The 24,694-nt window shown below is 39.2% G+C and overlaps 2 protein-coding genes across 2 annotated transcripts in view; one reads left to right on the top strand and one right to left on the bottom strand.

Moving 5' to 3' along the window:
* Nucleotides 1-2,371: 2,371 nt before the first annotated feature.
* LOC103511131 (torso-like protein) lies at nucleotides 2,372-4,224 on the top strand. The gene is made up of 4 exons (XM_026824989.1): nucleotides 2,372-2,598; nucleotides 3,148-3,326; nucleotides 3,733-3,916; nucleotides 4,215-4,224. Exons 1-4 carry the CDS (start codon nucleotides 2,372-2,374, stop codon nucleotides 4,222-4,224), a joined length of 600 nt encoding a protein of 199 aa, XP_026680790.1.
* Nucleotides 4,225-4,233: 9 nt separating this feature from the next.
* The window catches only part of LOC113468221 (ionotropic receptor 25a), a 21,983-nt gene continuing 1,522 nt past the window's right edge, over nucleotides 4,234-24,694 (bottom strand). The window contains exons 2-9 of the mRNA XM_026824988.1: nucleotides 16,460-16,648; nucleotides 15,453-15,668; nucleotides 14,577-14,726; nucleotides 13,776-13,961; nucleotides 12,819-12,940; nucleotides 5,065-5,212; nucleotides 4,336-4,457; nucleotides 4,234-4,240 (exon numbers count right to left, since the gene is read on the bottom strand). Of these exons, the coding sequence (XP_026680789.1) occupies nucleotides 4,234-4,240; nucleotides 4,336-4,457; nucleotides 5,065-5,212; nucleotides 12,819-12,940; nucleotides 13,776-13,961; nucleotides 14,577-14,726; nucleotides 15,453-15,668; nucleotides 16,460-16,648 (1,140 nt within the window). The remainder of the gene's footprint in view (nucleotides 4,241-4,335; nucleotides 4,458-5,064; nucleotides 5,213-12,818; nucleotides 12,941-13,775; nucleotides 13,962-14,576; nucleotides 14,727-15,452; nucleotides 15,669-16,459; nucleotides 16,649-24,694) is intronic.

Genomic DNA, 24,694 nt, shown 5'->3' with positions numbered 1-24,694 from the left:
CCGCCTGTCAGGTCTACCTACATGATAGTATGTGTACTCATCAGGTATCAGGGAGACTCGACAGGTTGACCTTTTCAGCCGTACCTCAGGTCTACCTGATAGTGTATGTCAGGTAGACCTGACAGGTGGTCCTGTGTGGTCTAACTGATAGTTAGTGGCTGGCCTTAGATACCTGATATTCCTAAATATGATCACTCGTAGCAGTGAGTACTCGCACATTGATCCGTGGCAGTATTTCTTGAAGAATTACTCAGATCTGTAATAGGTATTTCTGTAATATTTCCCTCCGTAATATTTCTGTAATATTTCATCTGTAATATTTCCCTCTTTTGAACTTTTATTGATTATGGGCTGAAAAGTGCCTTATTAATCTTACTATTATCTTGTTACCTATACTCATATTTTGAGGCATGTACCTGTTACTAAATAGAGCCGAGATCAGTTCCACAGAAGTTAGTTGAGTGTAAATGAGGAAATGGTGAAGATTTTACAAGCTAATTTTTTACCCCTACAATTCCTATGGTGTAGACTGTAGACTTTACAAGCTTCTTTCCCCTACAATTCCTACTAATTTAAGTTCTTTGTAGTTTAGCTTGTAAAGCATAAAACCATCTCTTTCACCAATGGGAGGAATATTCTTTACTTTCTATTACCTTCTAATTTATTTACTTTGATAATCAAAATATACAAGTAGTCCCTTAACTCGAGTAGTGCCCTGGTTGGGATGACTTCCACAGAAGGTAATAAAAACTGCTGATTTAAGGCGCTTCTTCTGAGACTTTTTATCACCAACGATCAAACGGTTACCTGCATGAAATATTGTGCCAAATTGCATATTTGATCGGTGGGTAATCAAGGAATAAGTGTCTGGAATGTTTTTTTGCTGGATAGGTTTCTTCATCGGTAATTTTGAGTCTACAGTTAGGGTGCGTGTATTGTACCTACTTACTATACTTACATGTATAATATATGTATTTTTCATTTAATACAAAGTAAATCAAAGATGTGTTTAAAACAATGAATTAAAACTTGCTTTTTCTTTAAACATTTTCTTCACTATATCTTTAGGAAAATTCTTTTGTGTGCATTTTATCGAATGCGGCACATGTTAGCAAATAAAAATGTACTTTGAATTGTTTCTTTGTTTCAAAAATATACAAAGGTTTTTGATTTTTGATAAGAGAAACAAGTACCTACCCAGATATGTACATAAGACAAACATACAAGTATGTTTAATATAAAATTAATTTTCGGCGGGACAAAGTTATTTAACTTTCTTACGTGTTTATTTTCACATAATATAACCCATTCCCCCCGTGTTACCCCTTACCTACGTAGATATAATTTCGCTACCTACCCCATTCTTTGAGACCTCTAAAGTCTAAACCACGAACCGAAATGTCAAAAGCAGACTCCATTATTAAAGGGGAAATTTACGAGGTATGTTTAGTTGTTTAGCATGTTTACCATGGCATGTGTGGTACATCAAGAATTTAATGTATTTTTCAAATCACGGTAGCGGGACCCAAAAACGGCCGTGTCCATTGTAATAACGATAGCGCTGTACCCGGAGCGTTCTGCACGTTGGATTTCTGCTTTTCCATTGGCTATTACACTTGTAAGATACTTTTCCATACTTTGGTGATTTAGGGCACAGGTCTACCTACATGATAGTATGTGTACTCATCAGGTATCAGGGAGACTCGACAGGTGGACCTTTTCAGTCGTACCTCAGGTCTACCTGATAGTGTGTGTGCTCATCAGGTAGACCTGACAGGTGGTCCTGTGAGGTCTAACTGATAGTTAGTGGCTGGCCTTAGATACCTGATATTCCTAAATATGATCACTCGTAGCAGTGAGTACTCGCACATTGATCCGTGGCAGTATTTCTTGAAGAATTACTCAGATCTGTAATATTTCTGTAATATTTCCCTCCGTAATATTTCATCTGTAATATTTCCAGATCTGTAATATTTCCCTCTTTTGAACTGTTAATGATTGTGGGCTGAAAAGTGCCTTATTAATCTTACTATTATCTTGTTATATACCCATACCCATATTTTGAGGCATGTACCCGTTGCTGTTACAACATTACCTATATTGAGTGTTGAAATCATAATTAGGTTGGAGCAATGCAATGCTGAAGGCTCACTGTTTCAGACGGTACGGTTCTGGTGCTAACATTATTTTGGAAGGTCTTTACGGAACTGCAAACTTCACTTAAAGGTCCTCGGAACCCTCTAGAGTCTAGACTGTCTTGAGTCTAATGTCGCAAAGACTCAACGGCTAACGTCTTGTATGCTTAGAATTTCACCAAATTTCACCTCAAAGTTCAATCCTAACTGTCCCTTGTTCCAGGCCGTAGGATACAATGCTGAATCATGTTCTGAGCTCGCTCGCAGTGGTTCTCATCTTGTGCGTCCGAGTCGAGGACATTGTTCTGGCCGAAATCCACGTGGGCTCCGCCATCAACATTTTCAGCCGCTATGGTTACCTGAGTTTGAGCATGCGCGTGATTCCGCGTAACGATTCGGATCCGACCTGGATTATACGCGAACCGAGCGCGGACATCTTCAGCAACATTAGTGTTAAGCAAAGGTGAGCCAATATTAGTGTTGAGCAAAGGTAAGCCAATACTTTAAGAATTAGCTTGGTTGGTAGCGCGTCTGCCTTGTAACGGCTAGGCCGCGGGTTCGATTTCCGCCCGGAGCGGATTTTATCCTGAGCGGTTGATGTTCGTTCTCGAAACGACTGGCTTTCTCCTATCCTGTCTTCCTTCTCTCTTCGATTTCGGGAAGATAAGACCTTAGCAGTTACTGTTTTCTCTATCAAACCTCTTTTTTAAGTAAGTTAGTGGGCAACCCGGATTTTTTTTTCTTTTGAATGGATTCAACGTCACTGTGGGATGGGGTTTTACCCTTAATTCAGGGACAAACTTTCGCCTACTGAAATTAATCTCAAGCAGCCTGAATGGGGCCATGGGGCCGGGAAAAGCCAGTGACACGTGATTACCCTGATGGCCATCCATACGGATATCAATGTTACTGAACTCCAGTGAGCCGATGGGAACTGGCTCAAAGTGTGATTGCCTCTGGTATAAATTTAACTGCACTTCTAATCTCCTTCTTTTTGTCTATTCCCCCACAGTGTAAAGAGAAGCATAGCTTCTAATCAAGTGTTTACGGGAGATTTTCATATGGAGTTCTGTGATAATGTGAAGCAACTGCTTCAAGCCTACTTTCGTGATTTCTACCTGGAGAGGTTGGACAAGCCTTGGCAAGCTTTCACTGGAAGCTGGACACGAACAGTTCTGGCGAGGTACTTCGGTAAGTTTGCGATGAAGGGTACCGAAGGATTTTTACCAAGTAACTCTTCGCCAATCAGCACGGGGAAAGTTTACACTGATGGTCAAAATTCGAAGCTCCAAGGTCTACATCAGTCTCATGTTCAATTTTGGCTTCCGCACGACTGCAGATGCATGAAAAACCTCTAAAAATTATTTTATAAACATGAAACTGTGAATCTGGTGATAAAATAAGCCTCATTTCGGGTCCTTTAGGTCTTCGGGGCTTCGTATTGAGTTTTCAGTGTACATTCTACAATTCACCGAACGACTAATGCTAAACAAAGACTTTATTGCGGGGGTAAAGCTACTCTTCAATCTTATTCTAGTAGAAGTTATTCGATTCTATATGAGTAATTCTATTCTATTCTATTCTTTCCATCCCTCAGGTATTAACGTGACGTACGTGACTGGCGACCACAGTTACGTCCTCATCCGGGTAGCGCGACATCGCACCATGGCCAAAATCGGCGACGACGCCACTGAACTGACGCCAGACCAGATCACTCTGCATGACGTGGTCGCCAAACAGGCGAACTTGGTCGACCCAGGCGACACGTCAAGTGTGATCGAGCCCCTTTTTTTAAAAAAAAAAAAAAAAAAAAAACATTGTTACAAAATGTCAGTAAAATGACAACTTACCTCCCCAGTGGCTGCCCCGGTATAATAATCTGCAACATCATGGTCCAAAACACTCAGAGCGTACTTCTCAAACTCGCCAATGCTGCAGCAAACCGGGGAAACGTCCGCCATTTTGAGTCCTCTTATAGGTGTATACTTATAGCCGCTGTTTTATCTTGGGTTTTTTTCACGTACCTACCAATTTTAAAACGAGAATTTTTAAACTAAAACACTTTTTCTTGTGGCAAAGAAACGCGTAAATACCTATATTACTGGCTACAACACAAAGTTTATTAAAATTATTAGCTTTAAAATAAACAAGCAGGGTCCGTCCCTCCGGGAATTTTTTAGCCCGTAGTGATGAGAGAAGCGAATAGGGTTGTTCTGCAAACAGTTCGCCAACTTCAGTGAGGTTGCAATTCTTGGACACCTCATATTTGATCTCAGCCGAATCATGAATCAGAGCAAACTCACCCTGCTCACTTTCTAGAACCTGGAACGTGGATTTAGAACCTGAGAGATGAATTTAGAACCTGAGAGATGGACTTAGAACCAGATAAACTGATTCAGAACCTGTGAGATAAATAAAAATAAATAAATAGAACGGGAGAATTGGATTGACAACAGGAGAAATTGATTCAGAACTTAAAAAAAGTATCAATAATAGAATAAATCAATATTTAGAACTTGATAAATTAATTTAGAATCAGATAAATGATTTCAGAACCTGAAACTCTGATTAAGAACCTGAGAAAATCAGAACCCTATGAAATGGATTCTGAACCCTAGAATATAGATTCAGAATTCGAAAAGCCAAATCGGAACTTTATAAATGAATTCAGAATCAGTGAAAAAAGATTCAGAAGATGAAATCGGATTCAGATGCTACGACATTATTATGAATAAAAACTGCACGCATTTGATATATATTGAAATAGAGAAATGTATAATTTGATAAAAGGAAAAGATGTGTTGTCGACCATGGAAAAATCTGAACTAAATTTTGATCTGTTGATTTGGTCTCCATGGTAACATTTCGATGATATAGAATATAGATAATTATTAAATATAGGTACCTACAACAGAAATGAACCATTTACCTTGTCGAAACCAGTTTTAGCGTCTGATACAGGTCCGGTTTTCTCAATGGCTTCCAAGATTTGACCATACTGTTCCTTAACGGGATAATCCCAAACCCGGAACTTCTTTTGATCATTGGATGCATTCAATGTGATTTCTTTCCAAACACTGGAAAATAGATATCTGTGATCGAGTTCGTGAAGAGCTTCGGCTCGCATTATATTTCTAGTTATGTCACGGGCAACTCCTTGTATCAGGTGAGAACTACATCAGCAGCTATTTTAGAGCTGTGAGTCGCCGGCCGCCGTCGATCGAAATTGATCGACGAGGTGAATCTATGTTGTGACACTATTACTCGATATACTCGAGTAGCAAGTAGTGCGGGTACCGGGTAGACCGAGTATTCAAGTGAGCACTACTAGGCATTGTGAACGATTTCAGTTGTTATCGATCGACGGCCGTCGACTATGTGTGGACTACCTGGCTGAGGAACGTTAAACCGAACTCGATATACTCGAGTAGCAAGTAGTGCGGGTACCGGGTAGACCGAGTATTCAAGTGAGCACTACTAGGCATTGTGAACGATTTCAGATGACATCGATCGACGGCCGTCGACTATGTATTGTGTGGACTACCTGGCTGAGGAGTAAAATAGGGTCAGAATGTAGGACTATACAAAAATACATTAACAAGTTATTTGCAGGCTATGCCACACGCCACAGGGTAGAGAGCCGTCACGTTCAAGGTTAGATATAGGTAACAGCTGTTTCATATAGCTAGGTATGACGTAGGTACATAAAAAAGAGGCGGAAAGCACTTATCTTCACAAAACACAGACAAACAGATAGGAAGTTTTAGGAAGTGATAAAACAATCTCATTCAAACCTTCCCATTCAAACCTTGCCTTCTGTGTATTGTTTAGACTGCGGGAGCCTTAACGGGATAATCCCAAACCCGGAACTTCTTTTGATCATTGGATGCATTCAATGTGATTTCTTTCCAAACACTGGAAAATAGATAGGTATCGTTGAAATCTTTGATGGAAAGTCATTTTTTAGTACATTATCCCAGCAAAAGAAAGAAAATCTGAAAGAAGGCGGTAAGAAGAAAGGCCCTATCTATCTACCTTCTCACTCATTTAAGGAGATACCTACCTAAGTGCAATAAATCAAAATTATTTTCAGATTTTGAAGAGTTCTCTGTAATTATTATTGAGAACTCTTCAAAATCGGAAAGAGCCTACCTACGAAAAGTTTTTGAGTAAAATTAAGTAATCTGACATTTTTGAATCTAAAGAAAGGAAAATTTCAACAAAGAGTAAAAAAGAAAAGTTGAACTCGATAAGATGTAAAAAAAAAAGTAAGAAAGAAGACCCAACACCTCCAGGTTGAGAGTCTTCGCTCTTGAACATTCGGTCACAGAGGTGGTCTAATCAAGTATTTATTATTTAATAATTACAAACTTAAAAATAACCCAATAAAGAAACACACTTTTGTATGGAATTATGGATAGATCTATTTCCAACCACTTCAGTAACTTCAGTTGCTTCAGCAAGCGGCATGTTCCTAATCTACCTTGGACGTCAGCTCTCGTAAATAGCACGATTCATTATTTCCATCACGATTTTCAGCGAACAAAAGATGATCCTTGGTATCAAATTTGAAGACTTTTGACCTCAGCGTGAATGTTGCGAATGTCAGAATGAATGTTGTAAGTGTTTTGCTTACGACTAAACGCCTTTCATGTTCTCTATGGGTACTGAGCTCTCATTGAAGGGAAGTTGAGCAATATCGGACATTTCTCCATTTGTCTAACAACGTTATCTTATTGTTATTTTGTTATGTGTTCCAGGGTCCCGAAACGTGAACATCGTCTGACGAAGATTTTGGAGTAGGAGTAGGTGTTCCTCGGATTTGAAAATGAGCCACCTCTTGGTCTTCATGTAGGTAAGTATTGCAGCTAAAGGTATGTCCACACATAGTCGATGGCTGTCGATCGATGTGAATTTTTAATGGATCAATGTTGATTGATGTTGATCGACGGCCCGTCAACTATGTGGGGACATACGTCAACTAAGTATTTGTGACAGACAAACAGACCTAATCTTATAATCCGAAAAATTTAAGGCCAACTAATAGGTATCCGAAAATTTGATAGAAAACTACGAAAGATGTTGAAAAAAAGAGAATAGACTTCCCCTAAAATGATCCACCGAATTCAGAAAATCCATCATTCCAGATTCCAGGGTACCGAGCTCGATTACCGAAAATATTATTTTCACCCTAGCGAAGCATGGGGCAAGCAGAAATGTAATATTGAAAGAACATTACAGATTCATATTTCGTATATGAGAAACACACTCAAACACTGAGAAAAGCAGTCGCAACGTAAACAAGTTAGGTTCTTTATGGGAATACAATACATTACAAAATCTCTGAGCTCCAATAAAAACGTTGTACAAAGAAACCAGAATATCAAAATCTGACAGACGAGTAACAGAGTAGCTTTAACAACTTCGTTAACTTGGGAACTGAGAAACAAGAATCGGGCCTAACAACTTACTAACAATGAGATATTCACGAAATCCTATGGGCGGTATATTGTTGCAGCAAGTAACATAAAGAAATAAGTATCTGGATTCCTTAAAAAAAAAAAAATAAAGAACATTACAGATTCATATTTCGTATATGAGAAACACACTCAAACACTGAGAAAAGCAGTCGCAACGTAAACAAGTTAGGTTCTTAATGGGAATACAATAAATTACAAAATCTCTGAGCTCCAATAAAAACGTTGTACAAAGAAACCAGAATATCAAAATCTGACAGACGAGTAACAGAGTAGCTTTAACAACTTCGTTAACTTGGGAACTGAGAAACAAGAATCGGGCCTAACAACTTACTAACAATGAGATATTCACGAAATCCTATGGGCGGTATATTGTTGCAGCAAGTAACATAAAGAAATAAGTATCTGGATTCCTTAAAAAAAAAAATAATTTTATGCTGCATTGTTTGAGATGGTTGATAAGGTCTTCAGAATATCTGATGGAGCTTGTACAATGAGATATTCACGAAATCCTATGGGCGGTATATTGTTGCAGCAAGTAACATAAAGAAATAAGTATCTGGATTCCTTAAAAAAAAATAATTTTATGCTGCATTGTTTGAGATGGTTGATAAGGTCTTCAGAATATCTGATGGAGCTTGTCTTTAAAAGTTGCTGACCCCAACCACCCCTTTTTTGCAGTATTTTCAAAAATGAGCGTTTAAACTTGCGTAATGTGTGTACTGTGTACCAGTGTAACTAGAGGAATAGGGATTTTAAATCCCTCTGTAAGGTTGACTTTCTATGTACCTAAATAGAGTGCTTTCCTTGAGAGTGAAAATCCTGAGGGGAGAGAGAGTTTTACCGTCATTTTAATTTCGTAGCAATGAAACAACAGTTACATTAGACGCATGTGGTCTGTGTCGTAGCATGCCCATCCCGTAGTATGGTTCTCATCAGATGGGCTAGAATCGCTAGAAGGTATAGGTACCTAGGTTTATTATCAGAAAAAGATTGTCCGAAGACATCCTATAGATGAGCGCAAACATCCTTGAAGTAGGTATCCCTAAGATGAATGATAGAGATTGCCCTAGGAATCGAGTGAGTGGGTTCCGGAACTCTATCAGGAAGTTCGACATTCCAACACACCCGAAATTAGGGGAAATAACCCAATACATAAAAAGTACCTATATATAGAAGTCATAGAGTAATAGAGGTCATATATATATAGAGGTCATAGAGTAAAAAGTATAATTATATAGAGGTCATAGAGTAATAGGTATATATAGAGGTCATAGAGTTCTTCCACACTAAGTTTCCTAATATTTGTGGCATTACTATAAGCTATAAGTTATATCTGATTGCACCGCATCGGCAGTGGCCCAGACCAAGTTCCAGCAAGCACGCCACTCGCCACAGTGTATCTTTACAACACGAACCGATTTGGTAGGTTTTTTTTCACCTTCAGAGATTGGCTTCCTCTAAAGATGAATTTTTGAAATTCACGTTAGTTTATTCTCGGTTAGGTAATTTCTATACTTACCTCGTGGACGGCGGATAGACCTGGGGATTATTCTGAGCACTGTAAGGCGAATAGGTATCCAGCAGCCAAATCATGATGCCAGTGATGACCAAAGCTCCGACAATCGACAGCCAAACTTCTGACTTGAGCACGGTCATGAATTTGAACAGGGAGGTCTTCGGAATGGGTTTGCGAATCACTGGAAGATGGGAATTATTGAAAATGAATTTCATTTATGAAACACCTTAAATTGGGAATATTTGTGATGCTCCAAATTTTGAGAGTCTGTCCTATTGTAAAGGAGAAAATGAAGCTCGAAAGAGGGAGGCCCCTAAATACGGCCATTCCTGTAACTGCTATCGTCCTGAAACCGAAGAGAGAAGGAGGACAGGATAGGAGAAAGCCAGTTTATTATTCTAGGAGTCTTCTAACTTAAAATTCGCTCCGGGGGGGAGCCGACCCCACGATCTGGTCTTTAGGAGACAAGCGTGCTACCCTCCTAAAGCTGTAATCACAGTTTTGACATTTACAATACCGCAACTCAATTGTCGTTGTGATGCGATTGCAGCCAGAATACTGTTACAACATTACCTATATTGAGTGTTGAAATCATAATTAGGTTGGAGCAATGCAATGCTGAAGGCTCACTGTTTCAGACGGTATGGTTCTGGTGCTGACATTATTTTGGTAGGTCTTTACGGAACTGTAAACTTCACTCAAAGGTCCTCGGAACCCTCTGGAGTCTAGACTGTCTTGAGTCTAATGTCGCAAAGACTCAATATTATTAAAGGGGAAATTTACGAGGTATGTTTAGTTGTTTAGCATGTTTACCATGGCATGTGTGGTACATCAAGAATTTAATGTAAGTTTAGTACGAGAATCCGAGAATGTAATATGTTAAATATACATATTATGTGGAATCATGTGTTTATGTGGAGACAGAAGGAAAATAATGTGAATGTTACTCACAATAAAGCATTAGCTTACAGAGAAGTGTCGCTAAATCTTTACAATCCCCGTGCATTGTGGAAATGTTAAACATCGCCCGAGTTAAAAATTTCAAAGACTGAAAGTCTCAAAAGTGAGAGTCATTATTATGACTGTCATCTGTTTTATTTTATTATTTTTAAGGGGTTTAACGCCATGTGTCATCAAGCGTCCCGAAAGGCGAGCGTAGGTCAAGAGTTCGAAAGGCCACCGCAGTCCGGCTATCCATAACTGCGCTCATCGTTGCTTAACTTCTGTGATTTACGGGGAACTGGTGTATTCACCGCTGGTTAGCAAGCACTTTAACCCCTAGTTATTTTCTGAATAAATCCTCAATACCAGTTGTCTGAGGGAAGGACTTTGATGAATCTTGTCCTAGCGTACTTGCTCTTTCCATCCTGCAGCCGATGAGCTCCGCCAAAATCATTAGCGTACAGAAAAGCATTTGGAAAACCATCTTGGTTCGACTCCACTTTCTGAGAAGATTCCTTTGTCTCCGTCAACACCTTTTCCCAGGCCTTCATCGATTTCTTCGTGGTTTTCGGTCGGAGTGCCCCAAACAGGGACCTCTGCTCAAACCGTTTTTGAGACCCAAGCAACAGGTTTTGAGACTTTTGCGGCTTGAATTTCGGTTTTGGGACTTTTAAGGTTGGGCGCGGGCGGATGTTGCCCGGGGTAAGTGGTTCCTTGAGGTGCCGGGTTCGATTCTTCTGATGGTAGAAAATTTCCAACACCAGCGTTATCATGGCGAGGGCGAGGCCAAATAGGGTGGCTATGAAAACACCACCTGTGAATGAAATTAATGAGAAGCACATTTAGGTAGGTACCTACATATTTGCTTGCTAGGCAAATATTACCCTTTGACTTGGAGAAAGTGGAGATGAAAATTTGGAAAATGTACAACATTTCAACTCGGAAGTGTGAATAAACTGTAAGATTCCGTTAGAGCAGTTGACCAAGTCATTAGATTCGTAGCTAGATGGTTCGAGTCCCCACAAAGATAACAGAAATTACCTAGGTAATAAAAAATAAACAAAAACATGTCAAAATATTCTTCTGTCTATGGAGCAGAGGACATCTTTCTCTGGAACAGGACGTAGATACCAACCTAAACTTTCCAGCGTGATTCCTTCTGATTCGTCATCACTGGCACATTGTTCATTCTTCAGCGTTGAATTCCAATATTTGGAGTCCAGAAACTCGAAATATCTGTCCGATTGCAAGTCCAAAATCCTGGAGGTGACAGAAAAGAAATTAAAAGAAAGTTAGGCACACCTAATTTCTAATTTCAGTAATTTCCCAGATTTCTTTTGTCCTTAATTACTTTTTGTTAATTATCTCCCTCCTGACTTTGTCTTTTATTTCAGGCTAATAGGATGGGTTATTATACCTAGGTAATTGTTACAATCGGTGGATAAACACTTTTTTATGTTTTCAGGACTTTTTTCTTTCTTTTCTTCTTTATCCCCCCAAGGTGCACAAAGGTGGATCTTTAACGCACTGCTTCGTGATTTAAATTATTATGGTTTAATTCAATCTCAATCAACTAGTCTACTAAACAAAAGTTGATCAGTCAAGTTAACTCAGCCTAGCTTGCCTTGTACCAGCCTAGCTTGTCTTGTACCAGCCTAGCTTGTCTTGTACCAGCCTAGCTTGCCTTGTACCAGCCTAGCTTGTCTTGTACCAGCCTAGCTTGGACACGGAAGGAGCCCAGATATTGTTTCTAAGCGTCCAAGGGGGCTTTAAACCCCACAATCCTTCCAGGACCGTGAGTTAGGTATCATGTCTATCTCAGGGACACGTAAAGTAAGCTTGGCTTGTGCTTTGTTGGTTCAAGCTGTAAATTTGGATCCAGTTGGATCAGCTTGGTTATTTAAGTATTGGCTTAGTATTTAGTAAGTAAGTATTTAAGTACTTACACAGAGCTTATCTCAATAGCCAACTCGCTGCCTTGCTGTACGGCTATCGAATAGGGTTGAGCGTTGGAGTTATCCACCACCGTGTAGTTGATACGTGATTGACGAGCCAACTGTTCCAGCGATTGAACCGGTGACTAGAATAAAACGATGAAATTCTGTTTCGTGTTATTATAGGCAGGCGGCACTTCGAACTCTTGACGTTCGCGCGCCTCCCGGCACGCTTGATACACAATTTATTTGATGTCTACCACATTGCATAATCATGCAGATTTCAGGCGTTCATACAAATTTCAAATTCGAGAAAACAGAGCATCTTTTATTGGATGTCTAGCACATTGCATAATCATGTAGATTTCAGGCGTTCATACAAATTTCAATTCCCGCCCTGGGTGGATTTTATCCTTTTTGTTAATAAGAAAATTCTTGGAAAAGTTACTGTTCTCCAAAGATAGGCGTTTAATTTTAATAAATTTATTGCTTGTTTAAAAAATTTAATAATCTTGATATCGTGTTTATTTTACGGAAAAAAAAGTTTGTCTGCTTTATATTCCTTGTCTTGTCTTAGTTAATTTTTTTGCCCATTTTTAAACGGATAGGTATTAAGGAGCGCGGTAGCGCTCCGCCCCGCCAAGTCAAGAAAGTTAGACCGCGCTACTAGAGATATTATACGCGATTTTCGTTAGGATGATAGGAAGTTAGGAAGGTTAAATAAATCTAATTTCAGTAATGTTTGGAGCTAGGTCCCCCTTCTATTTTTATTAAATTGTTATTATTATTTTTTCCTAATTAATTATCTTACCGGTAAATTATATCTTCAGCGTGTTTCATATTTTTGAAATACTCGTGAGCGTTGGAGTTATCCACCACCGTGTAGTTGATACGTGATTGACGAGCCAACTGTTCCAGCGATTGAACCGGTGACTAGAATAAAATGATGACATTCTGTTTCGTGTTAATATAGGCAGGGCGGGGCTTCGAACTCTTGACGTTCGCGCGCCTCCCGGCACGCTTGATACACAATTTATTTGATGTCTACAACATTGCATAATCATGCAGATTTCAGGCGTTCATACAAATTTCAAATTCGAGAAAACAGAGATGTCTAGCACATTGCATAATCACGTAGATTTCAGGCGTTCATACAAATTTCAATTACCGCCTTGGGTGGATTTTATCCTGATGGAATAATGTTGTCCTTGAAACGCCTGGCTTTCTCCTTATTCTGTCTTCCTTCTCTCTTTGATTTCGGGACTATAAGACTTCGAACTCTTGACGTTCGCGCGCCTCCCGGCACGCTTGATACACAATTTATTTGATGTCTACCACATTGCATAATCATGTAGATTCCAGGCGTTCATACAAATTTCAAATTCGAGAAACAGCTTCTTTAATTGGGTGTCTAGCACATTGCATAATCACGTAGATTTCAGGCGTTCATACAAATTTCAATTACCGCCCTGGGTGGATTTTATCCTGATGGAATAATGTTCGTCCTTGAAACGCCTGGCTTTCTCCTTATTCTGTCTTCCTTCTCTCTTTGATTTCGGGACTATAAGACCCTAGCAGTTACAGTTCCTTCTAGGTATTAAACTTTTTTTTTTTAAATCTAAAATATTTATGTGTCATATAACATTCTAATTCAATGTTAGAACACTTTAATAAATACAAATAAAATAAAAAAAAATATATATATATTTACCTATATACAAAAAAAGTGATACCTAGGTGCATCGTAAGCTGGCTAGAAGTAATCTACCTGCATTCTTTCGACGGTCAGAAAGGCGGCTAAATTAGCGGTAAAGGTCGCCAGCATGAGTACCACGAACAACCAATAGGCGGCAACTAAAGTGCGCCCACTCAGAGCTTTGGGCGCCTCACCGCCACCCTGGGGGGTGAAAGAGGTCAGAGCAAACCAAATGCTTTCCTTGAGAGTGAAAATCCTGAGGGGAGAGAGAGTTTTACCGTCATTTTAATTTCGTAGCAATGAAACAACAGTTACATTAGAGTCATTAGACACATGTGGTCTGTGTCGTAGCATGCTCAAATGCCCATCCCGTAGTATGCTTCTCATCAGATGGGCTAGAATCGCTAGAAGGTATGGGGTATGGGCTATGGGTACCTAGGTCTATTGTCAGAAAAAGATTGTCCGAAGACATCCTATAGATGAGCGCAAATATCCTTGAAGTATCCCTAAGATGAATGATAGAGATTGCCCTAGGAATCGAGTGAGTGGGTTCCGGAACTCTCTCAGGAAGTTCGACATTCCAACACACCCGAAATCAGGGGAAATAACCCAATACATAATAAGTACCTATATATAGAAGTCATAGAGTATATATAGAGGTCATAGAGTAATAGAGGTCATATAAGCGTGGCCAATACATAATAAGTACCTATATATAGAAGTCATAGAGTATATATAGAGGTCATAGAGTAATAGAGGTCATATATATGTATAGAGGTCATAGAGTAATAAGTATATACAGAGGTCATAGAGTATATAAAGAGGTCATAGAGTAATAAGTATAATTATATAGAGGTCATAGAGTTCTTCCACCCTAAGTTTCCTAATATTTGTGGCATTACTAGGTATATCTGATCGCACCGCATCGGCAGTGGCCCAGACCAAGTTCCACCAAGCACGCCACAGTGTATCTTTACACGAACCGATTTGGTAGGTTTTCTCAAATTCAGAGATTGGCTTCCTCTAAAGATGAATTTTTGAAATTCACGTTAGTTTATTCTCGGTTAGTTAATTTCTATACTTACCTTCACTAGATAAAATTGGATTTCAGAATAATAATCCAAAACACCATTTTTTACTTTTATCCTATAGGAAGGAAAGTAATGTAATCGGGTCAAATTTTCGATGGTCAGTTTTTAGTGCCAAAACACGTTTTGAGGTCCCTAGAGCTTAAATCCAAAGTTTCAGCCATTGGTCCGTGTCTGTGTCTGTGTGTCCGTGTGTCTGTAAACAAAATATCTCGAGAACGGTAAGAGGTAGAGACTTGAAATTTGGTATGTAGCTGTCAAATGTGACAAGGATGCGACACGAAACTTTTGGTTAGGATCGGTGCAACGGTTGGCGGCATTTTACCGCTTTTTGGCGGTTTTTGGTGTAATTTAACAATATCTCGGGAACGGTATAAGCTAGAAACTTGAAATTTGGTATGTGGTTCACTAATGTGACAAGGATGCAACACAAAACGTTTGTTTGAGATGGTTGCTGCGCTTGGCGGTATTTTTACCGCTTTTGGACAGATTTCGACCGTTTTTTGGCGGTTTTCAGCTATAGCGACAAAACGGTTAGAGATATTGTAAAAGTTAGGGTAAAAGAACACTCAAATAAGCATCATTCAATAGGATAAGGAAAGTCGTGTGATGTTCACACCAGATTTTTATGAACCAGTTTCTCGGATTTCTCCATACTCACCCCTCGCATGAGCATGCCCACCAGACCAGTCCAGGAATTATTAGCCAGTTTCTTTCCAAACCGGCTGGCTATAACCAGCTCATACTGGAAATTCATTGTTTTAGCCAACTCGTTGATGAGGTCAATACAGTAGCCTTGGTACATTTCCCGGTCCTGATAGTCCCGCATGATGTATCCCGTGAGGGGATCCCGCACGGGCATGGTCCACGGAATTGACTGAAGGGGAAAGGGGGGGGGGAATTAGTTTAGTACAAAAAAGATGAGTGTTTCACCGCCATTTTCATTGTACACCTATCAATGAAACAAATGCTACATTAGACGCATGTGGTCTGTGTCGTAGCATGCACATCCCGTAGTATGCCTCTCATCAGATGGGTGAGAAGAAACTCAATACTTCCCATTTAGGTGCTCGGTCAACACGAGAACACAAGAAAGTAACCCGTTGAAATATTTGCAATCGAAAAACAAATACAAATTACGAGTGTCATATTATGGGAAAACTTTCAACTACATCTTTATGACTTCCCCTGAGCTCACGTGACATGATAGTAGTGTGTTTCTATACATTTCCCGGTCCTGATAGTCCCGCATGATGTATCCCGTGAGGGGATCCCGCACGGGCATGGTCCACGGAATTGACTGAAGGGGAAGGGGGGGGGGAATTACTTTAGTAGAAAAAAGATGAGTGTTTCACCGCCATTTTCATTGTATACCTACCTATCAATGAAAGAAATGCTACATTAGACGCATGTGGGGTCTGTGTCGTAGCATGCACATCCCGTAGTATGCCTCTCATCAGATGGGTGAGAAGAAACACAATACTTCCCATTTAAGAGCTGGGTCAACACGAGAACACCAGAAAGTAACCCGTTGAAATATTTGCAATCGAAAAACAAATACAAATTACGAGTGTCATATTGTGGGAAAACTTTCAACTACATCTTTATGACTTCCCCTGAGCTCACGTGACGTGACATGATGGTAGTGTGTTTCTGTACTATACTTACCACGACTGATCCAATTCGGAAATAGCGCGGTATTTTTTCAACACTCCGGCTTGTATTGAATCCGTTCTGAGTGTTGTAGGTTCCCAACTGAATCAGACTCCGGTTAGGGGCTATCCAGGTGGACATGTTCAGATCCAGCTTGTACGAAATGAGGGAAGTGTTCTCGCTGAACATGAGAGGGGGGTTGTTCTGGAGAGCCTAAAGATTTATTTATTTATTTTTTAAAAATCCCGGATGGGATAGTTTACAATGATACAATTCAGTAAAATACAATTAAGTAAATTTAGAGCTTATAATATAAATAAAATTACCTAGGATAAAATCCGCCCCGGGCGGGAATCGAACCCGCGGCCTAGCGCTTACGAGGCAGACGCACTACCAACTAAGCTAACTAGGTTGGCAGTGGCAACAGTTGGTATGTCCGTCAATTCTGAGTTGTAGCAAAAGAACCGATAAATAATCAAGTCACAAGTAATCTCATCGATTTCTTAATGTTCCCGATTAGAGGATCTTACAAAATGACAAACATTAGTAACTACTAACTACATTATTGAATAGAATAGAATAGAATGTACCTTGTTTATCCTGCCAGAATGAGACTGAAAAGTCCCTTTACTCCCGCAGTCTAAACAAGGCCTTATATATTTCATAGGTATAGTTTAAACATATGAAAATAAAAACATTATCTGTATAGAAACTACTTAGTTAGGTACTTACTCCATCTAGCATCTAGGTATAAGGTCTAGCGTCTAGGTACCCCCCTATATCCTATATCTTCATAAATTTATTAGCTATCTAGTTATCACCAAACTGGTATTGCTCAAGTTATAGACGACTTATCAGGCGAATGCCTAGCTAAGTCATTCAACGTATCAAGCTTAATACCTAGCCAAGTCATTTAACGTTAAGAGTGAAATACCAACTGATGTCCCTCAAGGGTCAGGCAAGGTCCACATGAAGTGTCCAGGTTACGTATACATACAGGGTGTCCGGGAAACTAAGGCACATTACCTACCATCAAATTAAAATGGGGCCTCTTTATCACGAAAGTCCTGGGAGAGAAACTTGAGGAGTCCAGTATGTAGAATTGTTGAACATCATTGTCTTGTGGTTTAGGTACTTTTCCTAATCACAAGATCAGCAGCTGTCCTTTTGCTGTTTCTTATACCTAATGAAATTCAACTGTCTTTTTCTGATAAAATCTTTGTATTAAAGTTCAGAGTGGTGAGGGAAAGAAATGAAACGCTAAAAGAAGCGAGGAGGAGAGAAGAAGAAGAAGAAGAAGAAGAAGAAAAAGAAGTGCAAGAAGAAGAAAAAGAAGAGCAAGAAGAAGAAAAAGAAGAGCAAGAAGAAGAAGAAGAAGAAGAAGAAGAAAAAGAAGAGCAAGAAGAAGAAGAAGAAGAAGAAAAAGAAGGAGAAAATTTTTTGTTTCCATTAGTTCGCTCTCTACCCTGTGCTTTTCCATTTCTTGGACACCCTGGTAAAGTAGATTTTGACCTATAAGGGAAACATGTTTACCTAGACGAGGTCGCTAAGACTACCTCACATCAATTTGATCTGAGTCACATGTTGCACTCCATATGTTGTACTCGATATTTCACAAGTTGTACCCAATAATATACTCTAGGAGGGTAGGAAGAGTAGAAGGGAAATGTTCGGAAATCGAGATACAGGTACACATTTCTTATTCTTGGAAGGATGAAAGGAAAGAAAAGAGAATGAGGTTGTCCCTCACAGACGAGGAGGAAGGAGGAGAAAGAAGAGGAAGAAGAAGGAGAGGGAGAGGGAGGAGGAGGAGGAGGAGGAGGAGAGAGAGATTAGAGACAGAGTCAGGGAGAGAAGTTGCAGAGGACTTACCACTAAGATTACTTGGTATAATCTCTCTAGAAAGTTCTACGCTTTGTGTGTAGGTATAAGAGGAAATGCAAACACCTATGTGTCATTTATCACTCCACATTTTGTTCTATGTAGATAGGTGTAGACCCCTGCTTTTGTAACTTTGTTTCCACAGGACCTGGAAAGTTCTAAAACTACCCAAATTAGGAGTTCGGAGACCTTTAGAAGCCTGTTACTCAGTGGCGTAGCGTCCATGTAGGGCGTGTATAGCGGCCATACACTCAAAAATTCCACTCAAATACCCTTAAATATTGACTTTAATTTTTTTGTTTTTTTTTTTTTTTTTTTTTTTTTTTTTTTTTTTTTTTTTTTTTAAGAGGTTTGACAGAGGGAACTTTAACTGCTATGGTCTTATCGTCCCGAAATCGAGGAGAGAAGGAAGACAGGATAGGAGAAAGCCAGCCGTTTCCGAGAACGAACATTATCCCATCAGGATAAAATCCGCCCCGGGCGGGAATCGAACCCGCGGCCTAGCGCTTACAAGGCAGACGCACTACCAACTAAGCTAACTAGGCTGGCCAATTCGATTACTAGTACTTGAGGGAAAAGAATCAATATGTCTAAAAATCTAAAAAAACACTCAAATTATTGGAAAACCCGTTATGTCCCAGCTGTCGAAAAACTTACCCTACTTTCGGAAAATCTACCCTAGTTCCGCCAATAGGGGGTCAACATGGGTCACGATGGAATGTCCAACATAGTATGTCAGCATGTAGCACTCCCAAGTCAATGTCACACAGGTTACCATGTTGGTTACTTTTTTTGTTTACATAAATGTCTCACACTTTGTTTACACTAAAGTTACTTTTGTTTAGGTTCCGAAGATGCATTACTTGTTCGGAAGCAAGTTGTTTATAAAATATACCAACAAACAAATTTATTCACTCAGAAATCTGAGTTTGAAGAAATGAGACAACAATGAAGAAGAAGAAGAAGAAGAAGAAGAAGAAGAAGAAGAAGAAGAAGAAGAAGAAGAAGAAAAAAAAGACAGTCTGGTGTGAATATCAAGTATGGACCTACCTATTTTATTTTCCGTCCAGCTCGAAGTAGCTTAACCTAAGTGACCATGGGAGCCTATAACACTCGAAATTAAATTTACTATATTCTTGCTTAATTTCTTGCCCACAAAATGGTGGACCCTACAACATACGACAGACACATTGTGAGTTATCTTTCTTATATTCCGAAAACGTGTGGATTGTACTTTTGTCATCTCCACTAATAATGTAGATATTTCTGTCACCTCCACGAATAAGACACCTAGTGGACTTCCTAGTGGAGATGTCAAAATTACAACTAGATATTTCAAGCTCCCTTTATTATCTACAGTTACAATTTCCAATAAAACAAAAATTTCAGTATAGTTTTGTTTAGAAAACATGAAAAGCTCACCTTGAAATGGATATGAAAGTTCTCTGACGTTTCGATCTATCAGGTGTCCATCATCAGAAACTGGTTGTTGCCAGACACACAGGTAGAGTCACTGTGTTTCCTTCGGTTTCGTAAGTTTTTAATCACTGTCTCATATGGCACTTTTGTTTTTAATGATTCACTTACCTATATTAAAAATAAAGTACCTAGGTACTTATATTAGATATCTTCAAAAGACAGATGACAAAAAATAGATCATTTGTTATTATTTAATGAGATATTAAATAATAACAAATTCCCGAAAATTTTGCACTCAAGTATAATTAGATGTTCTACCTAGTGTAACATAATCATATCAATACATATGAACATCAGCAGATTAAGTAGATACCTATCATAAAATAATTTTAAATGGTGTTGAATTTAAATATTAGATTTATATCTTGAATTTAAACTAGCGTAAAATTGGTTTTCAATTGAATAAACACTGAGTGAGAATTTCCATAATACCTAATGTAATCACACTTCTTGAACTTCACAGAAAAAGGCAATAATACCTAGGTAATATTTTTCAACTATTTAATTAAATTACCTATCACGCAAAAACGTCAAAGGACTAATACTATTATTATTTCGCAGCACTTCGAGTATTTCAAAATTACACAATTTTATAACAATCTTCGCACAAAGTAACACAAACTATTTCTTAATTGTTAGATATATTATTAATAATATTACCTATATAACTACGTATAAAAATAATAAATAAAATAAAAAGAAGAATAAAAAACTAATAAAAATAAAAGAAAAGATCTTTGTAAACAAAAATTTCAATCACCTCCGTCCGAATCAAGATCACTCGAAGACAATTCGAACGTTTCGTCAGTGGTATGCTGAGGAATAACTATAACTTAGTGGAATAGTTATTGGGTATCCTTGAAGATCCTAGTGGCTACAAGAGAGGGAAATTCAGACTGGTGGATAACTACCAGCCTATATGCGAGGTCTATAAGGTATACTTAGTGGAAGATCAAGTATGAATATGTAGAGGAATAGGCTGTTCACACACGGGCTGTAATTTATTCATCTGATTGGGTCTTCTTCTTTTCTTCGCCTTTTCCCGTGTACAGACCAACCTCTCAATCAGTCCTAACTAAGGTGATTGCTTTGAGCACCGATCTTAACCAAAAGTTTCGTGTCGCATCCTTGTCACATTTGACGTCTAACATACCAATCTGAGTGATTCGCCCTCACTTGCACGTCGATACGTTTTCGACTCCGCTTTCGGAGGCAAAAACGTAAAACTGGAGGAGAAAAAGATAGACTCATATATCAATTGGAGTCGTATAAGACAAAATGTAAAGTAGGTACTTTTAATGTGCTTGTTGACAATGACCGGAATTACTATTATTATTGTCTTGTAGAATTATTTTTATGTGATGTATTCCTAGTATGATGGTTCTTGTAGGCTGGATGGCTGGATCTAAGAGATACCTAAGTAGGTACCTGCTCCTTGTAGACTGATAGGTAGGTACCTACAGCCTACAGGTATTTGTATCATTCAATCCATAGACGTATAGGTACATGGTTATATTGGTTACCTATCTCTCTTTTCTCCTTCCTCTTATTCTGTTTCTTTTGCTACTTCTTCTTCTCCTTCTCCTAATCCTCTTTTGCCCCCTTCTTCTCCGTCTTCTTCTGTTCCTTCTACTTTTACTTATTCTTCATTTGCTTCTTCGTCAAGAAGGAAAACAGGATAGGAGAAAGCCAGCCGTTCCGAGAACGAACATTATCCCATCAGGATAAAATCCGCCCCGGGCGGGAATCAAATCCGCGGGCAGCGCTTACAAGGCAGACGCACTACCAACTAAGCTAACTAGGCTGGCGCACTTAAACTTTGCTATTTCTTTAGCAAGGGAAAATTCAGGCTCCGTATACTCCCAGTTTAAAGCCCCCCAGTCAGATTAGGTCATTCGGTTTAATTAGCGATACAAAGGGTGAATGAGGCAAGTGTGATAAGGTCTTTTAGTGCTGAAAGAGACCTCATGCTCTAATGTAGGCTAGACTCATGCTCTAATGTAGGCTAGAGTGAAAGAGCAGAGAAAATGGAGGAATTGGGGAATTTTTCTTTTTCTTCTACGACTTATGGATCCCATCATAAATCAATTTAAAAAATAAGAGAAGAAAAGAGAAGAGAAGCAAATGAAGGAAAAGAGAATAGAATATACTATTCATTTATACTGCTAAGATGAGACTGAAAGGTCCCTTTACCTTTTACCCTCAGTAATCTTAGGGATTACCTACTAGTAATTAGTTTGATTTCGACCCGTGTGTGAGAGGCCTCAAATATGACTATCTTTGTGTAGAAGTCTAGAAGTTCAAGGTATGGAAAAGCTTGATTACAGGTAATAATAGGTATTACTGAGGTAATTACTGGTGAATCAAGAGGAAACTGAGGTGTGGGGATTTTTACCAGCCATATTTACGTAAAAATATGGAATGTGTATGCGTATATTTTTCTTTCCGCAGTCCATACGTGACTACGTAATCTGAAATTAATGATTCATTTTATGAGTACCAACCTCTCTACTTAGTGCAAAATCTGGGGGTTGTTCGTTCGAGTCCAAGATATTCATAAAGGACGCGCCAGAAAAACACTGACAACCACTCAGGGTAGGTAGATCTCATCATTTCCAACAAGGTTCTGTGGGTCATTTTTCTAACTTCGGCTTCGTTTCCGAGAAAATTCCAAAAAACCACTACGATTTTGATAAAATGTGGGAAATCGGATTCTTTCTAAGTCTGTCACCAATCCAGGCACACACCAGACTCAACGGTGCTGAACTTAGGCATGAATACCTACTATGAATAGATTTGTCAATTTGTGACAGGTTTTGCAGTAAGTATTTCTTAACATACCTAGCTACCTTTTTAGTGGGAACTGGTTAATGGTTTATGAAGTGTGTCCAGAGAATACACTATCCACTGAGATAAAGGCCGCGGATTTATATTTATTAGTGACTCAGAATCAGCTGGGATAACTACCAGTTATTTACAACATCATCATTTCGAAATCAGTGACACTTTTTCCAATCATAATAAGTTTATCAGCTGACATAAGGCCCCTAATCCGATAGGTATCATTCAAGGTTAGCGAGGGGCACTATCCACTGAGATAAAGGCCGCGGATTTATATTTATTAGTGACTCAGAATCAGCTGGGATAACTACCAGTTATTTACAACATCATTATTTCGAAATCAGTGACACTTTTTCCAATCGAGTAATAAGTTTATCAGCTGACATAAGGCCCCTAATCCGATAGGTATCATTCAAGGCTAACGAGGGATAGGTTTCCCAAACGGTCCAATGGCTTTATGAATCATGGTGAAACCCCTTGATTTGGCACCACTGTGACGGGTTTTGCATTGTTGCATTTAGTGCAGTCGTCAGGTGGCGAAAAGCCAGACAAAAGATGTTAGCAGACATTATTAGTTATTAGTGGTTGTGTAAGATTTTCCTTTTAAAAAAAAATAATTAAAAAAAAATCTAGTGAGAGTAGGTTCACTACTTACTTATAGTTAGTTAGGCATAATAACCGTCCTAGTTTCAATTTCCTCCCAGAGTAAACATTATCCCAGACAGATAAAGATCGTTCTTAGAACGTCTAACGTTTAGGATATGCTGCAGTAAATTAGTCCAGTCTGATACTGACCTTGCCTCACTAGTAGCTCTGAATTAGTCCGTTGTGTTACCAATTTTTCTCACGTCTACAGGTCTACACTTTAATCGATCGACATCAATGGGAACCCAAAAAAACTAGGTACATAAGCAACCTCCGTGGCCGAATGGGTATCACACTAGGCTTGCAGGCCGGAGGTTGATTCCTCGAGAGGCCGAAGTTTTTTCGGCCCTGTGTTTGGAATTTGGGGTGCACTCAGCCTCCTTTTCATTGAGTAGCGACCAGTGGCAGCATTACCAGTGTAAAAAGATTACATATTGAAATATAAGTACATAGAAATTGGTTGATTGCAAGATACAGTAATGCTGTCCACAAATATTGTGAAAAAGCTCTGCTTTACTGCAAATAATTCATGATATAACTCCTGGCTCGGCTCTTGCCCCGCAGGACAATCTTTGCAGGAGGAACTGATCTGAGCGAGAATCTCCAGAAAAATATCTAATATTAGGCACTATGTTTATCTGGGCGTTGAAATTGTCCAACTGGTCATGCGAAGGGTTAATTTGTCCACTGACCTAGGCTCGGATCTTCGCGAGGGCAACCACTTGACACAAAGTTGCTGAGTTGCTACTAAAGGTGCTGAGTTAGTATAACTCACGCTATAGCGAAGAATTTCTCATTCATTTTTTATGATCTACAGATTCCTTAACAGCCTACTATTCGTATCTCCTGTTACAGCCCGTTATTAGGTCGCAGGTTCGATTCCCTTCGAAAAAAAAAAAGAAAAATATTGCTATGACAGGACCCATTTTTGAAACAGACCCCGGGCCTGGTAAGGGTCAGCTATTGAGAAAGTTTTGGTTATTTGAAAATGTAAGCACATACATACCTAAGCTAATTTAGCCTAGTTAGCCTGCTTTGTAAGCGTTAGGTCTCGGGTTTGACTTCCGTCCGGGGCGGAAACAGGTAAGGTTCCTTCTCGGAACGGCTGCTCCAAGAACGGCTGACGGCGGAAAGTTCTTTCTCCTATTGTGTCTTCCTTCTATCTTCAATTTCGGTACGATACTTGGAACGGCTGGCTTACCTGTCCCCTTTCTCTCTTACACTCGTTCTTAGTTCAGTCTCAAGTCGAAATTGACCAATCAAATGCCTTGAGACTATGCTTAGCACGAACTTAAGAGCCAGCATTTTGTTCATAAATATGGGTGTTAGTTTTCCCACTAAAAACTGACCATCGAAATTTTGACCCGATTACATTACTTTCCTTCCTATAGGATAAGGAAAGTA

This window comes from Diaphorina citri, unplaced genomic scaffold, assembly GCF_000475195.1.
Source record: "Diaphorina citri unplaced genomic scaffold, Diaci psyllid genome assembly version 1.1 scaffold678, whole genome shotgun sequence".
In the NCBI taxonomy this organism is placed as follows: domain Eukaryota; kingdom Metazoa; phylum Arthropoda; class Insecta; order Hemiptera; family Psyllidae; genus Diaphorina; species Diaphorina citri.
Note: the sequence above shows the minus strand (reverse complement) of the source record. Positions and strands in the feature narration are given on the sequence as shown.